The sequence below is a fragment of the Echinops telfairi genome, unplaced genomic scaffold, assembly GCF_000313985.2.
Source record: "Echinops telfairi isolate 266 unplaced genomic scaffold, ASM31398v2 ScPeMD7_7405;HRSCAF=8443, whole genome shotgun sequence".
Lineage (NCBI taxonomy): Eukaryota > Metazoa > Chordata > Mammalia > Afrosoricida > Tenrecidae > Echinops > Echinops telfairi.
Genome location: NW_022111305.1, coordinates 4,407,648 through 4,429,867, shown reverse-complemented (window position 1 = coordinate 4,429,867; position 22,220 = coordinate 4,407,648). Strand labels below are relative to the sequence as shown.

At 39.3% G+C, this 22,220-nt stretch overlaps 1 protein-coding gene across 1 annotated transcript in view; it reads left to right on the top strand.

The window, feature by feature from the left end:
• Positions 1–18,742, top strand: part of GPC5 (glypican 5) — a 737,283-nt gene extending 718,541 nt beyond the window's left edge. Inside the window, exon 6 of the mRNA XM_004709780.1 lies at positions 18,551–18,742. Coding sequence (XP_004709837.1) covers positions 18,551–18,742 — 192 coding nt within the window. The remainder of the gene's footprint in view (positions 1–18,550) is intronic.
• The last annotated feature ends 3,478 nt before the right edge of the window (positions 18,743–22,220 follow it).

The following is a 22,220-nucleotide window of genomic DNA, read 5'->3' as shown; positions in this document are numbered from 1 at the left end:
ATATATACATCATAGGGTTTTCATAACAGCAACGTTTAGGAGGTAGCTCACCAGGTTCTTCTTCTCAGGTGCCTGTGGGTGGATTCAAACTGACAATCTTTCAATTTTCATCTAAGGGTTTGACCATGTGCACCACCCAGGGAACTAAAAGATATGGCAATTTTTGTATGCCTAAGGTGGTAGACAAGAATTCCATTGTAAAATTATAGCCAGAAACTTGAAACAATGCTATGATTGAACAACAGTAGAATGGAAAAATTATGTATTCTTTGTTGATTTGACAGAATAAAATATCATTACAGTGCAATGGGTTTTCTTCTATGGCTTTTTTAGCCTGGAGTTTACAGCTGCCTCACAGGATTTGTTTCAAGACAAAATGCCAAGTAAATGGTGTTTTCACTATCTGTTCGAGTTATTTGCAGAGATTAATCTGTTAGACTTGAATGGTCCTGCTAAGGGTTTATTCATTTTAAAATCCTATTGCAAGGACCATGCCTTAAGATTATGGGGATTTTTTTTTTTCACATAACAGGCTAATTGAACAGAGGTTTCTGGGGAACCTTTTGATCAAGAAGAGACGAGAGCAGAGGGCATCCTTTGGCCCTTTGGTTGCTGCCCTGAGAACCTGCTACCCCAGTGAAAAGCACCATAGTATGGATCAAGGACTACTGCCCTCAGCAGACAGCACTCAAGGCATTGACAATACTCAAGGGAATGAGTCACAGAGAACCCGAGACCTGAAAGAGCTGAGAGGATGCTGGCCTAAGGGTCAAGATCGCAAGCAGGGATCTTGGCAGAGATTGTGGTACCTTGTTTAATGGTCTTCCTATAAAAAGGCAAAGCCTAACACAAGACGCATTGACAGAGCTGAGCAAGTGGGGCGGGTGTGCTATGTGCAGAATGGGTGGAGCTGGAAGCTGCAATGAAGTAAACCCAACATCTGACCTGAGGCCTATGACCAGGACTTAGGGATGGCTTTGGGAAAGGCTAAGTTGGGACTCCCCTTTGAGACGTGAAGTCCTGTTCCTACAAAGTGGTCATGCATATGGGGGTGGACTGGTTCATCATAATAACGTGGCCCTAGTGTTTACTACTTGTTTTCTAATAATGAGAATAAGACTAGCTTTCACTTTGCAAACGCTGTGTCTGTGTCTCTTGTGTAGACTCGGTTATACTGGATACACTTAGCATCCAAGTAGTAGGTGAAATCCTCGTTCCTAGAAGTCTCATTGTGCCTTAGCATTCTGAGGCAACTGACAAGTTTAACATGGCCAGACCCTGCTCCCCCCTCACTCACCAAAAACCCACACTGTTGCTCCTTGTGTGAGTGTCATGATCATGTTCACATCTGCATATTGCCCTCAACCCAAATTAATCGGAACTGAAGAAATGGCAAGCTGAGTTGTGTCTGGGACAATCTAATGACAGATATTGATAAAGACTTTTGTGGAATTAGTAAACATGTAAGCAGTGATTTGGTGGTCATGTGGCTGAGTTCACAGTATAAAGATCTTAAAGTTGTATACTTTACTTTATGCACTTTCTGATGTATAACCTATACTTCAATTTTAAAAATAACTCTAAAATTTGAATCTATAGGGAAAAAAATAGAATTAAAATGATGGTCCAAGGAGACCTGCAGTAAATCTTAATGATGTAATAACTATTTCCAAACCTAATGTAGAATTTCATTTATCCTAGTAGAAATGATAATTGTAGAGCTAAAAGATATTTAGAATTCTATCTGCTTTCTTCATTTAATACAACATTTAGGCTTATAAGCTTAAATTATTTGTCTGAAGTAATTTCAACACTAGATATAAGAATCAGAATCTAAATTTTAACAGGATCCCCAGGCGATTCTGATGGAAAGATGGAACTAAGTTACCAAGAGATCCATACAAATCAAAAAGTAGATTGTGATTCTGTATACCTGGTGTTCAAATCTAAATTCTCAGCAGAGGCCAGACTAGAATGAACTGCTTCAAATATCTTTAAATAAATAAGGAGCAAATTTGGCTTGGAATTCTAACCAAACTATTTCCCTCACCCCAAACAAAAAACATCAAAGGCATCGAATTTCACCCATTTTTCTCAAACTATTTCTAGAATTATTTTCCAAACTGATATTCTCTTTTCTCCACCTGGTGTAGCTTTGCCAAGTCTGTTAGAGTTTAGATGAAGAATCGTAGAGGAGAGGGCTTTCTTTGTGAGGTGAGCATCCGAATGACATCTTTGAGGATCTTGTCTTGTCACCATCTGCCACACACATGGGTGTCATATTAAATGGGAGAAGAATGAGCTTCTTTGGGAAGGGAACCTTTAATTGACTAGGAAATTTGAGGGGAATCTCTCCAGAATATGTTTTTAATAGAGCATTTGAAAGTGAATTTGCACAGCTGGCCAATGAAAGAAATGTGTAAAGTCGCCATAGCCAGGTTTTAAATCAATTTGCAATCCTCCACAGGTCTTTGTAAAAAGCAATGGAAATGCGCATATATTAACAGTCTGCTCCCATGTGATTGAGAACGCTGGGGTGGCATGGCTCGAGCTTCTTTATTGTTTCTTTCCTTTCTTCTCCTTTCGCTCTTCCTTCCTGTCTTTCACTCTGTCTTCATGTTAATAATGACTTCAGGCTCATTCAGATAGACGGTTAAAGGGTAACAATCACCACACATATTTGAACGATATGTACCTTTTATCTTAGCCGTAAATATCATGGGAGAATAAAACATTTGAAATGTAAATGTCCAAACTAGGAATACAGGCATCCCGATTGCCATGAAGTCTATTTGAACTCATGGCAGCGATGTGTGTGTCAGAACACAACTGCGCTCCGGAGGGTTACCAATGGCTGATCTGTCAAAAGTGGATGGTGAGGTCTTTCTTCTAAGAAAGGTTCCTCTCCTCCCATTAAAAAGAACTTCCAAGCTTTCAGTTATTAATTGTGCTGTCAATGGTCTGAAACTTTAAACTAATAATAGAAAATGCTAGTTTCCTAAGTTCCACGTGGAAATTGCATGATATTGTCGGCAGTGGAGATAATTGAGATATTTTACTGCCAGTTCCCCTCTTTATGATTAGGTCACAAAAAGCAAAAATAACAGACGAGTAAAGAGAAAAGCAGCATTGCCTTCGTAAAATGTGATAATTAGTATAGTTAAGGATTAGCTCTGCAATAAAAGCTTACACCTATGCAATAACATTGATAGCTACCTTTATAAGTCTTTTTTCCTTACTCTGTGTGTGTGCGTGTGCATTAGGCCATTGTACACCATGAAGACCCCATGTCCACCAGAATGTACCACTGCCAATTATTGTTGAGCTTCCGACATTGCTGCAGGTCTGGTGGCAATCCATCTCAATGAAGGTCTTCTCGTTTTTACTGACCCTCTACCGTATCTACCTGACGTTCTTCTCCAGCAACTGTCCCTGGAGATAATATGCCTGAAATGCACGAGACCAAGTCTTGGCACCCTTGCATTTAAGAAGCATCTAGCTGTACTTCTTCCAATACTGGCTGGCTAATTTTTCTGGCAGTTCTGATTTATTCAGTATTCCTTGCCTTCATCATAATTAAGATGTACCAGTTCTCTTCTGATCTTCCTATACATTAATTAGACTCCCCATGCATCTGAGGGTATTGAAAATAGCATGGCTTGGATCAACCCCTTAGTCCAGAAAGTGACAACTTTCACAATTTAAAGAGGTCCTTTGCAGCCGATTTCCTCAATGCAAGATGTCTTTAGATTATTTGACTTCTGCTTCCATAAGCATTGATTATGGACCCAAGTAACATGAAATCCATGGCCAGGTAGTTATTTTCTCCATTTCTCATTATGTTCGTTATTGGTCCACTTGTGAGGAAATGCGGTGCAATCTAAAATAAATAATCTTTGCCCTCCATCAGTTAATGTCTCCAGGCCTCTGCACGTGCCGTAAGTAAGGTGCATCACCGGCAGATTGCAGATTGTTGAGGGTTATCCTCCAATCGTGATGCATTGATCTTCTTTAAATAGTTCAGCTTTTCAGATTTTCTACTCAGCCTTCAGATTGATAAGGGTGGCGAAGGATCTAATCCTGATGGGTGTCTTTTCTGACTTTAAAACATTCAGTATCCTCATCTTCTTCCATTAATATAACTGCGGCTTGGTCAAAGTACAGGTTTCCGATTCCAGTGTAGTTCATTGAAACCGGATTCACCAGGAGAGATTGAGTTGTTTATATTTAAATGTCGATCTGGTCATAGTTGGTAATGGTTTCGTGGTTTCCATCAGGGTTAGTGAATGTGCAGCTTTGTGTCATCATTGAATTGGGAAACGAGTTTGCTGTGCTCTGTAGAGCCAGGAGAAGTACGTGGACTAACTGGGCATGTAGTTCTAAGCCTGCTGTCAGTAATAAAGTGCTAATATTTTGCTCACAGTGATACCCACAACAGGCACTTTCCGGCGGGGAGAGGCCAGAAGTAATGACACAGTTGGGACAAATGATACAGTTGAGTCTGTATCATCTGGTGGATATTTAACTATTTATCTTGTATATAAAGATAGGGTTGGAGGTATGCAGGTATTAACATGGTTAGGTTAAAAATAACTGCTGGCGAGCAAAAAAATCATAATGTGAAAAGGTGGGTGGTGAGGAGTGCAGACCCAAAGCCAATCTGTAAGCAATTGGACATCCCCTTACAGAAGGGTCGTGGGGAGAACACGGGGCAGCGGGGGTGCAGTGTAGCACCAATGAAACATACAGCTTTCCTCTGGTTCTTTAATGCTTCCTCCCCCCCCAACATCATGACCCTAATTCTACCTTACAAATCCAGCTAGACCAGAGCATGTACATGGGTACAGATAAGAACTGGAAGCACAGGGAATACAGGACGGATAAACTCCTCGGGACCAATATTGAGAGTAGTCATACCAGGAGGGGAAGGGAAAGGTTGGGGAAGAAAGGGGGAACTGATTACAATGACCTACCTATAACCCCCTCCCAGGGGGGTGGACAACAGACAATGGGGGTGGGGGGGAGACATCGGAAAGTGCAAGACATGAAAAAATAATAATAATTTGTAAATTATCAAGGGCTCATGAGGGAGGGAGGAGAAGGGAGGGGGAAATGCCAAAAATACTAAGGGCTCAGGTAGAAAGAAAATGCTTTGAAATGATGATGGCAATATATGTACAAATGTGCTTGAGACAATGGATGCATGGATGGAATGTGATAAGATTTGTGCAATCCCCCATTAAAATGATTAAAACAAAACAACTGCTGGGTTAGAAGCTACCCTATAAAACCAGTTGCCATCAAGTTGGTTGTGATGAAGGTGCCCTTATGTGTGTCAGAGTAGAACTGTGCTCTGTGAGGTGTCCAATGAGTGATTTTCTCCTAAAACGTATCAAAGGGTCTTTGTTTGAAGCACCATTGTGTAACTAGAAATGTCCAGCCTTTCCTTTACAACAGAGGGCTTTAACCATTTGTGTCAGCCAGGGACCCTACCAGACCACAAACCGCAGACCACTGAAACCTCCATGGAGGTCATTCTAAAGCAGAGTGAAATTACAGGATACAGTAGAATTGTTCCTTAATGATTCTGAAATGGTCCAGTGTTCCAAGGGTGCAAACACATCTGGGGAAACAGAAATCCATGACTCTTGATAGGAAAAGTAGGAGGATGGGCCTGGAGTTGAGGGAAGAATGACTGAAAAGGCTCTGGATGACCCCAGGTGGGCCGTGTCCCTGGTGGTTTGCACTGAATGGGCCATATTGACCTGGGGCCTCTGGTGCTCCTGGGTGCATCCTGGGGACCCAGCTGGAATGCTGGGTCGCTGGACCCTAGATCTTTCAGGTGCATGGCATGCCCCAGAGGCTGTGTCAGGTCCAGCTGTTGCGGAAACTCCACTGGGTGAACTAGACTCTACTGCAGACACACTTGTTGCCTGAGGACGTAAGTCAGAAAACACATGGTGCCTGAGGAAGCAGAAGACAGCTGGACCTACCTGGTTGACCTCTTGGTAGACAGACAAACATGGTCTTGCTATACCAAACTAACTTTGAAATGCAGAAGCAGAACTGGAAAGAATATAGCTCACCTGTGGGGTTAAAGGAAAGAGGGAACCCCACAAAACATCACAGGTTCGGTAGGCGCAATTGTACAGCAATAATAAGTAGAGATTATAGTAAAGTCATAGAGAGCATGAGAGTTAAAGGATGGAGTCAAGTAATGGAGTCAGATGCAATTCATGGTAGCATAGCTGACCTCAGCTGGGCTTGATGGTCCTCGTGGAGGGGGCTTAGCCGTCAGAGAAGAAGCCGCTGCTTCGTCCTCCTTAGTCACCTTCTACAGCCACCCTCCCGAGAACCAGGGAGCCTCATTATTTATTGCTAGTCATGCATCATATCACTTTAGGGGGATCTGATTACAGAGTCAGACATCACAGAAAGGGGCAATACAATTCATTCTAGAACAAGTTTGATCACTCTGATGTCTTATATAATAAAACAGACAACTACTATTCTGGGAGGCATGCAAGTCCCCTGATAGCGGACAATAACCTGAGTCACAGGGAGGGGTAGTGACATAGGCAATACAATCAATAGGAGGGGGATGACCTAGGGGTGTGCCCACATTTGTTGTGGGATAAACAATGGTGTCTGCTTGATCTAGACAGCTGATAATGACTACCTAACCTTGGTCATCCTTGGGTGGGTTTGCACTCTCTGGTATCTCCTGCAACCACCACTATCCTTATCAGAAGGGAGTGGGTCTTATTTAGGGTGAGTCAGACTAGTAGTCTAGCCACTATAGACGGCTGATGTCAAGGAGAATAACCTCTGACCTACTTTTGCTGATCACCTATTGTACAGTCACTCTTAAGCAGCTAAGTCTGGTACATATTTTGGGGAGACAACTTAAGAGAAATCCTTCTGTTCCTCACACTCACCTTTTTTTTGAGGGGTGGCATTGAGGGGTCACAAGTTGGGCTGTGAACCTCAAGGTCAGCGGTTTGAAACTTCTGACCAACGTTTGGACTGCTAACCCCAGTCAAGACGCTCGAACCCACGAGTGCTTCCTCAGGAGACAGCCTCGTCGTTCTGCTGTCATAACGATGTATGTCCTTGTAAGCCCACGGGGCTTTTGTACTCTGTTTACGCATCAGAATTGACTCACGACAGTGTCGACTTATGTCATGTCGACTAATGTTGATGAGATTCGAGTCATACTCTTCCTTACTGCACTAAACATGGTATCGGAAATGAATTGCCCTAAGTTCCCTTTTTTGTACTCTCCTTTTTCTCCCATTCTCCTTTGGCAAGTTCATTACACAATGCTTTCTTAACAAAATGCCTCTATTTCTTCCCCGAATCCTATCACGAACCTTCTCTGCCTTTCTGCTTGACCTGACCTGGATGAGTTGATAGAAGACTCTGGCATTATTTCTGGAGCTGCTTGTGTGGTTCTAGCCTCAGCACCAATTCTAGCTGGTCTTTGGACTGTTTATATGTAGCCTCTGCATGAGAGTCATTTGAGCATCAATAAGTTTGGCATACATATTGCCTCCGTGAATCCTACTTTAAAAAACAAGGTTTTGAAATGGAGAGTTATTTTCCAATTTCCATTTTATTTCTGTAGTTACTCATTGTCCCTTAGTTTTAACAGTTCCCAAGTTTAAATTGCAGTTGGGATTAATACATATGTCAATTACAACTGTCCCCAGTCACTTTTTATATGATGGCTCAGAAGAAGAAACTGGCTCCATCTGAATTCGAGGTAAGAGTTTGGGCAGGAAGGAGGAAGCACTTCTAGGATTTTCTGTGGACACAAGAAGAAATTACTTTGGTATAGTAACAGAAGCCAGAGAATGAATGTAATGAGCCTTTTTCAAAAGTTCACTAGTGTATTTACAGAATCGTGCAATTTTATAAATTGCCAGACTGCATTGCATAAACCAAATGCCAACCGAGAAGTGACCTTTCAAATCACCAGCAGAACAGAAGCCAAGATCAGAAACCTCAAACTGAAAGCAAACACGACAAGAAATCCTGCAGAAACAACTTCGGTGTCTGGTCAACCTAACAGAACATGACGGATTGCAAAACATGTTTGACTTTTTAGTGTAATGGTCTATAAAGGTTTAACGTTTTGAATATATAAATCTGAGATTTATAGCATGTGGGTCATGTGGATAAAATATTTTCTGAATTTAAAAAAGAAAGGGTGGAAAGTTTATTGTAATTAATACATAAAATGTGATTGTAAATCGTACTAGTAAAGCGAATGACGATCTATTTGGATGGAAGTAAAGTTGGAGCACTGAAGAAAGGGAAGCTACTTTGAAAACAAGGCTGAAAATGCCTTTTTGAAATAGCACTTAAAGAAAGGTCTAATTTGAAATATGTTCCAGAGATAAATCTAGACATATACCATGAGCAATTTAACATTTGATTTCCAATTTTTAACATGTTAATGATTTTCATGATCAATTTCACTTCAACAGTATAAAAATGCAGATACTAATTGCTTCAGATCCAAAAATTTTAAACCCCACACAGAGAGAAATAGAAGGATTTTTTTTTCTCTGTCTGTATTTAAAATCTGTCTGCTCTCTAAGAAAAGCAGACCAGGTGCTATGACGCATGGCAGTGTCATGTATGTCAGAAGAGAACTGTGCTTCCCAGGGCTTTTAGTGGCTAATTTTTCAAAAGTAGAGGTCTTGAAAATGTGCTCAGTATCACTGCTCATCTAAGAGATGCAAATCAAAACAATGACATGATACCACCTTCCACCAACAATAACAGACAAGTTCAAAACAAAACAAAGCAAGTGCTGAAGAGGCTGAAAAGAGCTTAGGAACCTCATACACTGCTGGGTGGACTGTAGAAATGTTCAACTGCTGTGCAAAGTGCATTGGCACTGCCTCAAACAGTGAGAAAAGAAATCCCATAAGACTCGGCAATCATTTTGCTGAATGTAGACCCTAAAGAATTAAGAGCCCTACCACAAACAGACGTATGTCCACCCATGTTCATCACAGCCTGTTCACAATAGCAAGTAGATGGACGGACTCTAAATACCCATCAGTAGAAGAATGGATAAAGGCATTCTGATACAAACACACAGCAAAGGACGGAAAAACAATAATGGAGCCACCTCATGACATGGAGGAGCCGGAGAACATTATGATGAGTGAAATTAGTTCATCACAAAAGGACAAATATTGCATGAGACCACTGTTACACAGGAGAAAGAAACAAAACAAAACACAAAGCAAACACTTTCATGTCATCAAATATACAGACTTTGGAGGTTACCCCGGTGATGTGGCCATAGGCCAGGGTTGATAGCACTCACTTCAGTAAAGAGGAAGCTAGTCATCGAACAGGAAAAGAAGCTACATCAAAGGATCAGGTTTCGGGCTAATGTGAGGTTTGATAAGTTCCTTAAATCGTTGTATATAAATTTAATGATCTGACACATAAACCTTCACCTAGTTCACAACATTAAAAAGGTACGAGTAAAAGGGAAATTCTTTAAAACAATTAGCTTGGCCTGTCTTCATGGCTCTGGGGGAACTTGCACTTCAAACTTTTCAATCAGCAGCAAGCAATTACCCGTTTGCACCACTTTGGAATTTATTCTCTACAGATTAATTGACAAGCTCACTTATTTTCTATGTCTTAGTTTCCTAGTGTGAAGATTTTATGCCAAGATTTTACTTTTTTACCTAAAAAAATCATCCAAAATCTAAATCTTAGAGCAGATTTTATATTTGAACCAATTGCTGAAGATATGATTACTGCTTATATCTGATTAATGATTAATGTTTATCTACTAGTACTTTGCAAACAGGCTTATACTTCTGATATATTTGCATAAGTGGTTGTTTTATCAAGGGAGCAATATTTTAAAGATATATCACTATGTATTTAAAAGCACTTTCAACTGCCCTGATGTTTGAAAATTTTTAATATAATGAATATGTGTATCTTTCGCAGCAAACATGAACTATATGAGTCATCTATAGTCAGATGTAGTGAAAGTGTTGGACGGACTATCGCAACCATGGGATATTAGCAGTTAGTAGATAATGAACTTAGTCGATATGGAATTAATGCACCAGTTGAAAGAAAAACATTACTTTAGAGTCTTCAGATATTCTACCCACTAAACTCACATTCCAATATCGCATTGCTAATGAGCTTCAGGAACCAATTAGTCATAAGCAGGCAGCATCCGTCCTCAAAACTGAGTATTTTCAGCTAGTTTTCACATGACTACAAACTACACAGCATTGAGGAAAGGAGGACTAACCAAAATTTGTTGTCATTTTACTGTGTCCTTATTTTGCTGGTTTCTCAATAAAGTATGGAGACTGTAAAGTCATGGAAACTGTGTGTTGCACAAAACTCTGTAATCATAGTGCTTTTGTAGTATGTAAAGTCATTTTCCATGCAGTAGAATAAAGTAAGCTTTAATAGGCTTAAGTTGTCTTCCTAAAGGCACACAATTAATATGTGGCTAAGATTCAGAATCATATCTTTTCCTTTGTTACAAATGCTCTATAAATATGTATGTATTGATTGGTTTTATGCCCTTCATTCCATTCCAGGGGTATAGGCACTGCTGTTAAGTACCCATCATCTTTATGTTTAGCAGGTATATATGACAGAAGAGGATGAGGGTAAACATAGGCATTCTGTCTTCAAAATTGCAATGGGGGTAGCCAGTTCTGTTTCTTAATGATTTTCATGATAATAATTGTGTTAGTCCGGGTAGACTAGAGAAACAAATCCATGGACACACATATGTGTAGAAGAAAGCGATTTATATACAAGAGCAATTGAACAGTGAGAAAACATCCCAACCCACTCCAGTCCAAGTCCATAAGTCCGATACCAACCTATAAAGTCCTCTTCTGACTCAGGAAACACAGGCAATGATGCCGAATGCAGGACACTCACAGGCCAGTGGGTAGAAAGTCTTTGGATCCAGTCGCATTGTAAGCATCTCAGCGCTAGCAGGGGTCTCTACATGGCCTCTGTGGCTTCGGAGGTCTGGTTGCATGAGGGTAGGTCCATGTGGCTTCTCCAACTTAGGGCACTAGCATAGTTCCATGTGTCTTGTCAGCTACAATGCCCCCCAGGGAGTGGCAGAGAGAGAAGTGTTTCCCGCCTCCAAAGAGGAAGTACAGGAATTCCCAGAATTCCTAGGAGAAGGCCATGCCCACACAGAGGCCTCATGGGCTATGACCTGATTGACAAGCTAGACTCCACCCCTACACTCTTAATCCTCAAATTGACACTAGATTATGTAACTACCACAATAATGAAAAGGACACCTAACATTTTCTGAATTCTTACAGTAATATTTCTCTTCACATAATTTAACCTCAAAATACTTACAATGTAAATGCTATTATTCCCATTTTGCAGTTCACAGTAAGTACTGTTATTATACTTCACAGTAAATACCATTACTCCCATTTTGCAGTTCACAGTAAGTACTATTATTATACTTCACAGTAAATACCATTACTCCCATTTTGCAGTTGAAGAGAAGGTAGACACAGAGAAGTACTGTTACATTTGGGGGGATTTTGATCATATTTAATAAAACTTCTCATATCTTATGAATACATGAAATTATGATTTGTGGATGTGGTACAACAGAAAAGAAATTCTTTAGCGTGTGTGGCAGGTGTCTACGCCTGTAAAATCTGTCTTCATCCCTCCTTCTGCAGATTCATTTTACTTGTGTATACTCTTTCACATGAACTTCTAAGGAATTTATTTTGCTTTATTTAAGAAATGAGAGCAGAATTGTTCCACTTTCATGGCGATGGTGGCTGTGTATGTTTCTCCCAGGTACTTTAGAAGTAGGATGTGAACTAGCACTTGCCCGTGAGGATGGAGTGATGGAGGGGGGGTGGTGGTGGAGGAGGGAGTCATAAAAAGTGAATTTCCTGATGATCCAACATAAGCAGCTGAAGTTTCCGCTATATAATCCTCTATATAATAGGAAAAAAGATTTTAGAAAATTAATCAATTTTTAAAAATATCCTAATTTCTGGAATTTTACTAAAGAATGTGTTAAAACAGTAATGGGAATATTTCTCTCCTTTATGTTTAATAGTTACTAAGGTGACAAACACAAACATAAATGGGTATCTTCTACCAGAACTCCTCAGTGTTAAATGATTATTTAAACAATTTAACTGATGTCCTCAAGAATATAGTTGTTTTAAATGATTTCTTGTCAAAGATACAAGAAAAAGAATTTAGCAAGCTCACAAAACTATAATTTTAGGATTTCTTTTTTCCTGATTTTTCAGGTCATTTTTTAATTTTATTTTTACTTTGTTGCATATTCACAAATTAAAACATTGAAACAAATATATACTGAAAAACTGTTCAGAACCAAATATTGTCTTATCATTCGATATGACATTTATCTTTCAAAACACTTGCTACACATCCATGAAAATTTGGAAAGCAGAACCCGGGGGAGCAGAAGCTGCCATAGAAAGAAAACTCCGATCCTTTCACTGAAACAAGCAACACCAAGGTGCTGAGACCACACCGCCATTAAAGAAAACTTATGAGAATGCAGACAGAACAACAATGTCAACATCTGGTTTCGCAGGTTTTACTATATACACTCGACTCATGTCACCGAATGAATAAGTGAGTCTACCCATTTACCAGTAAATGAGTATGAATCTAAAAGTTATTTTAGAATATCAGGACTTCTAGTGATTTGCATAGACCTGAAAGCACTAAGCTAGACATACGAGATATTGAAGCATAATCGTAATACATCATTTCCAAAAATAAAAATAAAGCATTTATTTTGCATCTACAATACAGAAAGCACTCTTTGGACTGAGACGGGGTATAAAGACAACTAGATGACAGGAAATTTGCCATTAATCAAAAAGCTAATTAAGTACCATTGACTGGGGCAGACAGAGTTGAAAGATTGCCTGAACATTGTAGGTTGACAAAAGAGATAGATATCTGAGATTGAAAATTGGGTAATCTCAGTGACCCAATTTTGGGGTGAATCTCAACTAATCAAGCTTGCTTGTTTAAGTACTTCTCATGGGCCTTCAGTTTATAATTGTCTTATTAGAAGCTGTTGTATGCATTTCCCAAATCTTTTTACCCCAGAATCACTTTATGTGGCGCATGTATCTGGACTGATATTTCGCCTTTGAACACATGTTGGGAATAGTGATTTGGCAGGAAAGGATCACAAAGAACATTTTCACAGAAACAGGGCATGGTGAAAGTAGTAATTAGGGTAAAGACAATACCGTGAAAATAAGTAGGGGGAACTGATAGTCTTCCTGTGGTGAATGGGAAAGATAGGTGATAATGATGCGTAAATAAAACTAAGCCCCCTACCGGTGAGCCAGATCAACTTCCAGCCCCCCATGAGACAGAGTAGAACTGTTCCACAGTGTTCCAAGTGTTCCCACCTTTGTCGAAGCAAGCTGCCTCCTCTTTCGGCCAGAGAGGGGCGGGTGGGTTTGAACCATTGACTTGTTAGCACTGAGACATTTAAACCAGTGCACCCACAAGGTTTCTCATGAGTACATAGTGCAGACCAGAAGTCCGTTTTAGGTCTGCACTATTTATATTTATGTCTAATAGCTGTTTAGAGATTAAGGAATACAATTGGATCTACAGATAAAAATTTGAGCCCAAGTTATATTCAGTCAAAACCATAATCTATTAGGATGGATTCCCTGAAAGAGACCAAAAAGAAAAGAAAAGAATATTTATTTTGTTACCTGAAACACACTGTGGGGGAGCAGGGAATAGCAGATAAAGATGAGCAAACTAAGAGTGAAAAAAAGAAGGTGAAATCCGCATTAAAAGGGGGAATTTAAATAAGAACAGTAGTGTGAAAGCCCTATTGTTTTCATTGATTGGAAATGCAGTGGACATTTTTGAAAATTCACTCAGTACATTTGTTAAAATGAGCGCTCATGGACTCGTGAGATCATTACGCATTCGGAAAGTAAAAATAATGAGACAGCACCTTTGCTTACTGAGACAGATAAGTGGGCTTGCAATTAGGGATCGATGGGAATCTAGATATACTTGGTTCAGTTGATCATAGAAAACATTCACTATGCCACTTCCTGCAAGAGTCAGGACTCAGAAAACAATAGAACTGTGAAGAGCCGAGAAACAGAAAAGTTGTAAAAGGACAAAGCTCGGCTTGTTTACCTCCAAGAGTACTGCTTTCTTCGAAAGCTGGTCTCTCATGAAATACTGATCTAAGAGTGCAAGCCAGGAAATTGAAAGATGTCTTAAACAGTCGAACAAAAAGCAAGTGTGGTCCATTTAGTGGTTAGGGACACTTTTCATTTTCTCGTGCTACGTAACAAAGTACCACACGCTCAGCAGCTGAAAACAGCATGCATTAATTAGCTCACGTCTCTGGGAATCAGAAGTGCTGCTGGATTTGGCTGGGTTTTCTGTTCAGGGTCTCCCAAGGCTGAAAGGATCGCTGGTTTGGCTGGTGGGGGATCTGAGGGAGCGTTTTCTCCTGTTCACCTAGTGTGTTGACTGAGCTCTGTTGAAGAACAGGGGGTGCTGATCCCTTGGTGGCTGTTGGGCCACTTGCAACTTCCAGAGGTTTCTCATTGTTCTGTGCCCAGGGGTTTGGGCAGAGCCTCCTAAGGGCTTCTCACAATACAGACTCTCAATACTTTCAGGCCTGTAGCAAATCCCTCTTTCTAAGACTTCCCTGTGTTTGAATCTCTCCATTTACCCATTCTGCTGATAGCCAAAGACCAGGTCCCCTGGATAACGCCCATCCATGTAAACTCAAAAGTTAATTGATAGCAATGATAGCAACCTTCGTACTATTACAAAATCTAGAGCATATTAGATTTCCTCTCCAAGAGATTATGCTGATAAATATTAGACAGGCAGTGAGGCACTTTATAATTCTGCCCATAACAGACCGTTTAAAGTATTATGTGCTAGTACTTATAGTTTTATTCCTTAAACTTTTGTGCTTGTATACTTTGAGAATTTTCTTAGAGTAACATTGAAATAATGTTACTCTAAGAACTATGGAAGACAAAACACTTATTTTGCTTTTCAAAACATATTTTCCTTTACATTTACTGGTCACTAAAATGATTTTATGAGTGATCATAAATCTACATGACCACTCATACCCAAAAGATAAACTTTAATAAATTGTAAGCGTTTTTTTCCCCTTCATGTGTTGTCAGGGTGTTAGCATTTTTCAGTTGTAACCAATGGCTTGCTAGTCTTTGTGATTTATATAATATAGATATTGTTCAGGAGATTTCATCTTGATTCTAGCCAAAGTCTTCAAAAATGATGGGAAGAACTTTGAGGAAGAAAAAAGGAAGAAATGAAGTTATAGTGATAAATATTGACAAAGAATTTAAGAGATGAAAGGGCAACATCACCAGAGAAATGTGCTCTTTTAATCATTAGATAGTACTTTGACATGTTTTAATCTAAGCAATGTAATCGGACATTTTATCAATTGTTCTAGTTAACAAATCCTGGATGCTTAAGTTTTGTTGTAATGGAAACTCTAAATTCCGTGGCATAGGGTTAGTCCTCTCTAACTGTGGATTCAATTCTGACCGAACAGTAGGACAGGGTACAACTGCCCCTAGGAGTGTTTGTGGCTGTACATCTTTAAGGAGCCAAAAACGTCATCATTTTTCCCAAGGAGCAACCGGTAGGTTCAAACTACTGACCTGTTATGCCACCAGGGCTCCTTCTGTTGTTATAGTATATGTAAATAACTAGATTATAATGATCACATTTTTATTAATTTGAATGTGCTAATACTATGAAAATTACTTGTTTTGTAAATGAGTCCAAAGAGGACCTGTATGTACTGACTCTAAAAACAAGTTCATATTTGTTTTTCACAAGCTGAAGCCCAATAATTGAACATCCAGTGTTGTGAGACTCAACAGTGAATATATCCAATTGTAAAAGTAGACCCAACCATCCACCTAGAACATACCTGCTTTACATACTTCACGAAACTTTGCACAGCGCTTGCCGATCTTTGATAGGAGAAAACGTTGCTGTCATAGGAAACCTCGGTGTCTTCGTCCTTTGGAGACGGGCCCAGAGAGTCTCCGTTTGGCGGAAGCTGGACATTGCCCAGCCGCACATATGCGTGCCCTCCCTCCCCCTTTGCCTCCTGCCTCACCAGGCTGCCCTGGCCATTCCCCTCTTTTAGGTGCGTTTCGGTGCCACTTGCCGCTGCAAAACTGCCGCTCCGCAGGACCATCCATATATTTATCTGTCCATGCACCTAAAATATACAGCCAAACAAAACAACCAATAATGTTGTATTGTGCCATGCTGTCTCATGGGTATATATTTTTTTCTTGATTCACCACCAATATCTCAAGCCCACTGTAATATTTTTTACATTTTTTCACAATAGAACAATGTCACCAACATATGATTGTCCCCATTTTAGATATGAGGGGATCAAGTTATTCAATAACCCGCCTAATTCTCAGAATCAGAATTCAAACCTAGTATTTATGCCCATGATGATTATGCTAAAGAACAAATAATAAAGTGTATCATATTTTATAGTAGCATTTACTTTTACTTTCTTTCATCAGAATTTGAATGTTTATGTGGGGTATTTCATATCTGGAATCCCTGTATCCATACTTTCCTTCAGAAAGTAGTATATGCATCTGTATATGAATTACAGTATAGGAACTTCACTTAATCTAACACATCCCAGACTTATTTGACTGTCAAAAAATCCCTTTTTAAAATTTGAAACCCTTTTGAAAATTTGAAAAATGGACATAAAAAGAAATGACTTTTCAACTTGCTTTATCATTTTCTTTATTTCCCAGGGAAAATGCATTGGAACAACTAGAATATTCCCAAATTCCTGACTTTTTATTTTGAAAATTATGAATTTTAAGCTCTCTTTAAAAATATTAAATGTATATTATAGATATTTCCGTCTACTTTTCAATATGAAATATTGTCTTCGGTAGTGGGTTTAATGACTCTTTTCTTCTGACTATGATGACCTGGACCATCTCTTCTAGTGACTACTGCTACTGCTTTCATAATGCCCTAGGGAAGGTGCTTGTCCTTTCGTTGCTCTGCAGAGACATAGCTCATTCCTAATATAGTCGTACCCTCTAGTGCTCAGGTGTGCTCCTGTGCTCACCTCCCAAACTGCCTTCCAGGGGTGAATGCCACACATTGGATCATTTTGCTCCGTCTTAGCCTTAAGTCATGTGGTCTATTATTCATAACATTGCCTTTTTGTAAGGGAGTTCAGAAATTTCCAATAGTATTCCAAAATAGTACGGGCACCCTTATGCTGTAGGAAAAACAGATTATTGCAGCTATTTTACTCATAAAATAAATTAAATACTTGAGGACCAAGGACTGAGAAGTTAGTGATGTTATTCACATGTAAAAGCAAGTAGAATCTAAGTCTTATGTTGTAATGTTTAGTTGTGTGCCATATGCATTTGATCCAGGAAAGTTTTTAAATAATGGTATGCACTTCCATGCCTCAAATTCCCGATCTTTTTAACTTAATATGGTTTTCTAAAACAGGACTGTCTTTATTTTAAAATCATTTTATTAGGGGCTCATACAACTCTTATCCCAATCCATACACATCAATTGTGTAAAGCGCATTTGTACATCATTCTCAAAACATTTTCTCTCCACTTAAACCCCCGACATTAGGTCCTCATTTTCCCGCCTTCCCAGCTCCCCCCTCCCTCATGAGCCCTTGATAGTTTATAAATGGGTATTTTGTCATATCTTGCCCTGTCCGACGTCTCCCTTCACCCACTTTTTGGTTGTCTGTCCCCGAGGGAGGGTCACATATAGTTCCTTGTAATTGGTTCCTTCTTTCCTACCCACTCTCCCTCTACCATCCCTGTGTCGCCACTCACACCACTGGTCCTGTAGGGCTCATCCGCCCTGGATTCCCTGTATTTTCAGTTCCTATCTCTACCAGTGTACATCCTCTGGTCTACCAGACTTGAAAGGTCGAATTCTAGTCATGGTAGTGGGAGTGGGGAGGAAACATTTAGGAACTAGAGGAAAGTTGTATTTTTCATCATTGTTACATCGCCCCCTGACTGGCTCATCTTCTCCCCAGGACTGTCTCTTTGAGAATACTTGGACTATTTGTTTAATCAATATATTGCCAAGGGAGTTGTGTTTATGGGCATTTGGTTTAGCACTTTGAACACATTTTACTCAGCAGCAAAAGATTCTCAAGCCAAATTGCTCATGCATAAAAGGGCCTAGTTTCAATTGATTTATAGATTCTTTCAGATTGGATTCCAAAGCATGATCACTAATATTCAGAGCAGAGCTCTCTGAAGTTCTAAGGCATTGATTGAATAAGATCTGTACACCAAAAAGGGCATCTCCATGTTGGCCTCGTTCCAATGCGTGCACATGCTTCTGAGCAGAGATCTTAGCCGGCCTGCGTTTGATACTAATCCATGCATTTGATGTCCACCTTTAGTTGTTACAGGGTCAGATGACACCCAAACCCGACAAGTGGGAACTTCTGCAGCTGGGTAGTGGCGGTGGCCTGAGCGAACAGCTCAGCGGGGATTGTGACGATGAAGATGGCTGTGGGGGATCTGGAAGTGGAGAAGTCAAAAGGACCCTGAAAATCACAGACTGTGAGTGCACGATTCTAACGCTAATTTAAAGAGTTGGTTTTAAAATATAATGACGATAAGTATGGTCACCATGTACATAAATAGTGGCAATGAGCTTACTTTTGGATATTCAAGATGCACATGCAGGTGGTTTTTGTCTAACTGGTTTCAAATGGAATGCCACTTTTGACTGTGAAAATCTGTGAGATCCTCCATCCTGAGACGACGAACTGAGAATGATAAAGTCTTGTAAGAAAGGTAATGCCTACGGCATGGGAATGTTAACTATTTATTGGTAACTAGTGAGACTCACGAGGGGCAAGCCCTACTACATAATCAGCTCTGCATTTTCCAATAATGCCTTGTGATTATGGAAAAAGAGATTTTGCTTCATTAACATTGATCATAGTCAAATTGAAAAGGAATTGTGTATGATGAAGTATGTTGATTACTTCTTCTTGAACTTAGCTCTTGAGAAGCTGTTTTATCAAAATATCTCTGTTCATTCATGGCAATCTGATGGCGTGATTGTGTTTTAAAAAAAGCCTTTGTGACAATATGGAATGAGTAACACATACACACACAGGCCACAAAAAAAGAATATTAAATATTGGCTTTGTTTATTATTTTCACATACATGATGAGAAACACAGGCTTTTCAAGCTGCACTGTTATGTGGATTTATTTGTTTCCTTTGTAAGTAGAAGAAAATCTGAAAACTGAAGAGGTGTGAGAGTTAACAGTACACAGAGCAACCAACTTTAAACTTCTTTAGCTCAGGGTGTTCAACGGTTAAAGTAACCATCTGGAATTTTGTAGACCTGTTAGAAACATCATCTGAAAATCTCTGAATCACACAGGCTTCCTTTAAACCTCTCTGATGTGCCTATATGAATCTAATGAAAAAGTCATTAATTTACTTTGTAACTACTTGCAGTGAATGAAGAACACTACAAAATTATCGCCAACCTTCATTTTTTTTTCTAGGATCCGTGTTGCCAAGTCAAATGTGTTTCTTAAAGAAATAAAAACACTCAATATAGTATATTTCCCTTTTAGCTATAGCAAAAAAAATTATATGCAAAATAAAAGGTATTTTATTTAAAATAAAGCTAGTTGGGAGTTAATTTCTGGAAGAACAATCGAACATGGTGTCACAGAAGTCAGTGATATAATAAAACAATCTCCTAATGCAAGCTAAATATTTCCATTTTTGTAGGAGATATTTACAAAATATCTGTTATTAGTATTGATTCAGTTTATTGGATTGGATTATTTCAGAGGGGTTTGTTTGTTTGTTTGTTTAATGGGAAATAATTCAAAAGGAGAAAAAGGATTTTCATAAGAAAACATTTTTCTTTCCTATTAAAATACCATTTTTGGAAATATGGTACTTATCTATTAGGTTCATGTTCACTTACTTTAATTCTATCTTGAGTATAAATTTAGCTGAAATTTAATTATTGGCAGGGTTTTTATAACATATAATCATTTATATCTGTATCATCAATGGTACAAAAAGTAGGAGGTAGAAATTTCCATTATCAAATCACATATGCATGGCTATGTGTATTTGTGTGTATGTATAAAATTTTAATTTTTATAATACTTTTTTACTCTCTGAAGTTGATTATAAGCCCATGAACTTCTTAGGTATTAGCAGATAACTTTTGGGGGACGGGGGTTCTTCACAAAAGAAGTAGAGGTGATTGGGAATTGTGCTAGTCTGGGTAAACTAAGGAAACAAATCCACAGAAACCCATATATGTATAAGAGAGAATTTTATAGAAAGGGTATGTGTACATTCAGAAAGCACCCTAACCCCGTCCAGTCTAAGCCCATAATTCTGACTTAGCCCATATGTCTGACACCAATCTACAAAGTCCTCCTCTATCTCGCAAAACACACACAATGACGCTGGATCAGGAGGATCACAGGCCAGTGGGTAGAAAGTCTTTGAATCCAGTGGTGGTGTCAGCATATCAGTGCTGGCAGGGGTCTCCACGCGCCTGCACCAGCACCCAGGGCTGCATCGGGGTAGGTCCATGTGGCTTCTCCTCAGGGATGTCTTGCAGGAAGTGAGCCTTGCCAGCTGAAGCAGGGAACTAGCTAAGGCAGCTGCACAGTTGTCCGACCATCCGAGAGCAAGAGACAAATGAGCCAGGTTAGCACAATACACCTTAACTATCATGAATATTCAGCCAGTAATAGTTTGGTCTCCAAACCATACTTGTCAAGATAGTAAGAATGAATTTTTAGTTCAAAATCCCGTTTTCAGTTACTTCTGAAACAGACAGGCATTGCACAGGCAACTGTCAATCACAACTGGGGGGGATTGAAGATACAGATGGTTTTCAGAATCTCTAAGTAAACATTTAAAAAAAATCACGTCTCCTATAAGTGGGTTGCCTATTACGTTTCCAACAGTTTATAGCTGATACTTTTCAACTTTAAATTAAGAAATCCTTTATGGAGCGCAAGCTGAAGTAAAGAAAGGCAAGAAAAGTAGTACAGGATCAGTTACATTTCTATTTTTATAAAGCACGACAATATTTTCCCTGTCTTTGGCTAGTTTGAAATATCGAAAAAGCATCTAAGAGACAGCTTTAGATGGTCATAATGACTTATAAACACTGAGCTCTAGGAAAGCTACCAGGGTGTCATTTGTGTTAAGAATTGGATAAACGCTATAATTCCTTCGTTCCACTGATGTTTAATCTTAAGATATTTTTTAAAATACAACATATGTAGCACAAAGGTCATTTGTCTCCTCCAAATATACTAAAATGCAGAGAAAGACACCAGCATATGTTTATAATAGTATAATATATGGTCAATGTGATTCAATTTAAATATTCTGCTCAATTTAGGCAAGGATGTATAATTTTAAATCGTTTTACTATGATCACTTGAACTGGTTTGCCTTTGTTTATATTCATTTCATGCAACCCAGAGTATATAATGTATACAATGTTACCATCAAAATACTTATGACTCTCTTAGGTATTTTTTATTTTGTATTCATCAATAGGGTTAAACAACTCACCTGCATTTCAGTTTTTAAGATGTGATATTCTTTATAACCTTTCAAAGCAATTACTAAAATGAACGGATGGTTTCTTGACTAAGTCTAGCTGTGAGCTGCATGTGCATTCTTTATTGTTGGTAGAGGCCCTTGAGTGTATGCCGAACCACCGCCTCCCAGGTACATCAGGGCCCAGCGCCGCACCATCCTCCACGTTTTACGTTGGAGTACGTCGTTGCAGCTACCGAACCAGCTCTTCTCTTGGCAGCTCTTTTTTTCACCAGTCCTCTGCCTTACCACACACTGTTTCCAGGGACAGGGACAAGTCTCTCCTGATAACGTGGCTAACGTAGGTGAAGAGAAGTCTCACCAGCCTCACGTCGAAGGGGCATTCTGGATGTTCTGTTCTTTTGGCAATCCGTGGTACTTTCCAAATTCTTCACCAGCACCCTGGTTCCAAGGCATGGAGTCTTCTTTGGCCTTCCCTATTCATTGGAAAAGAT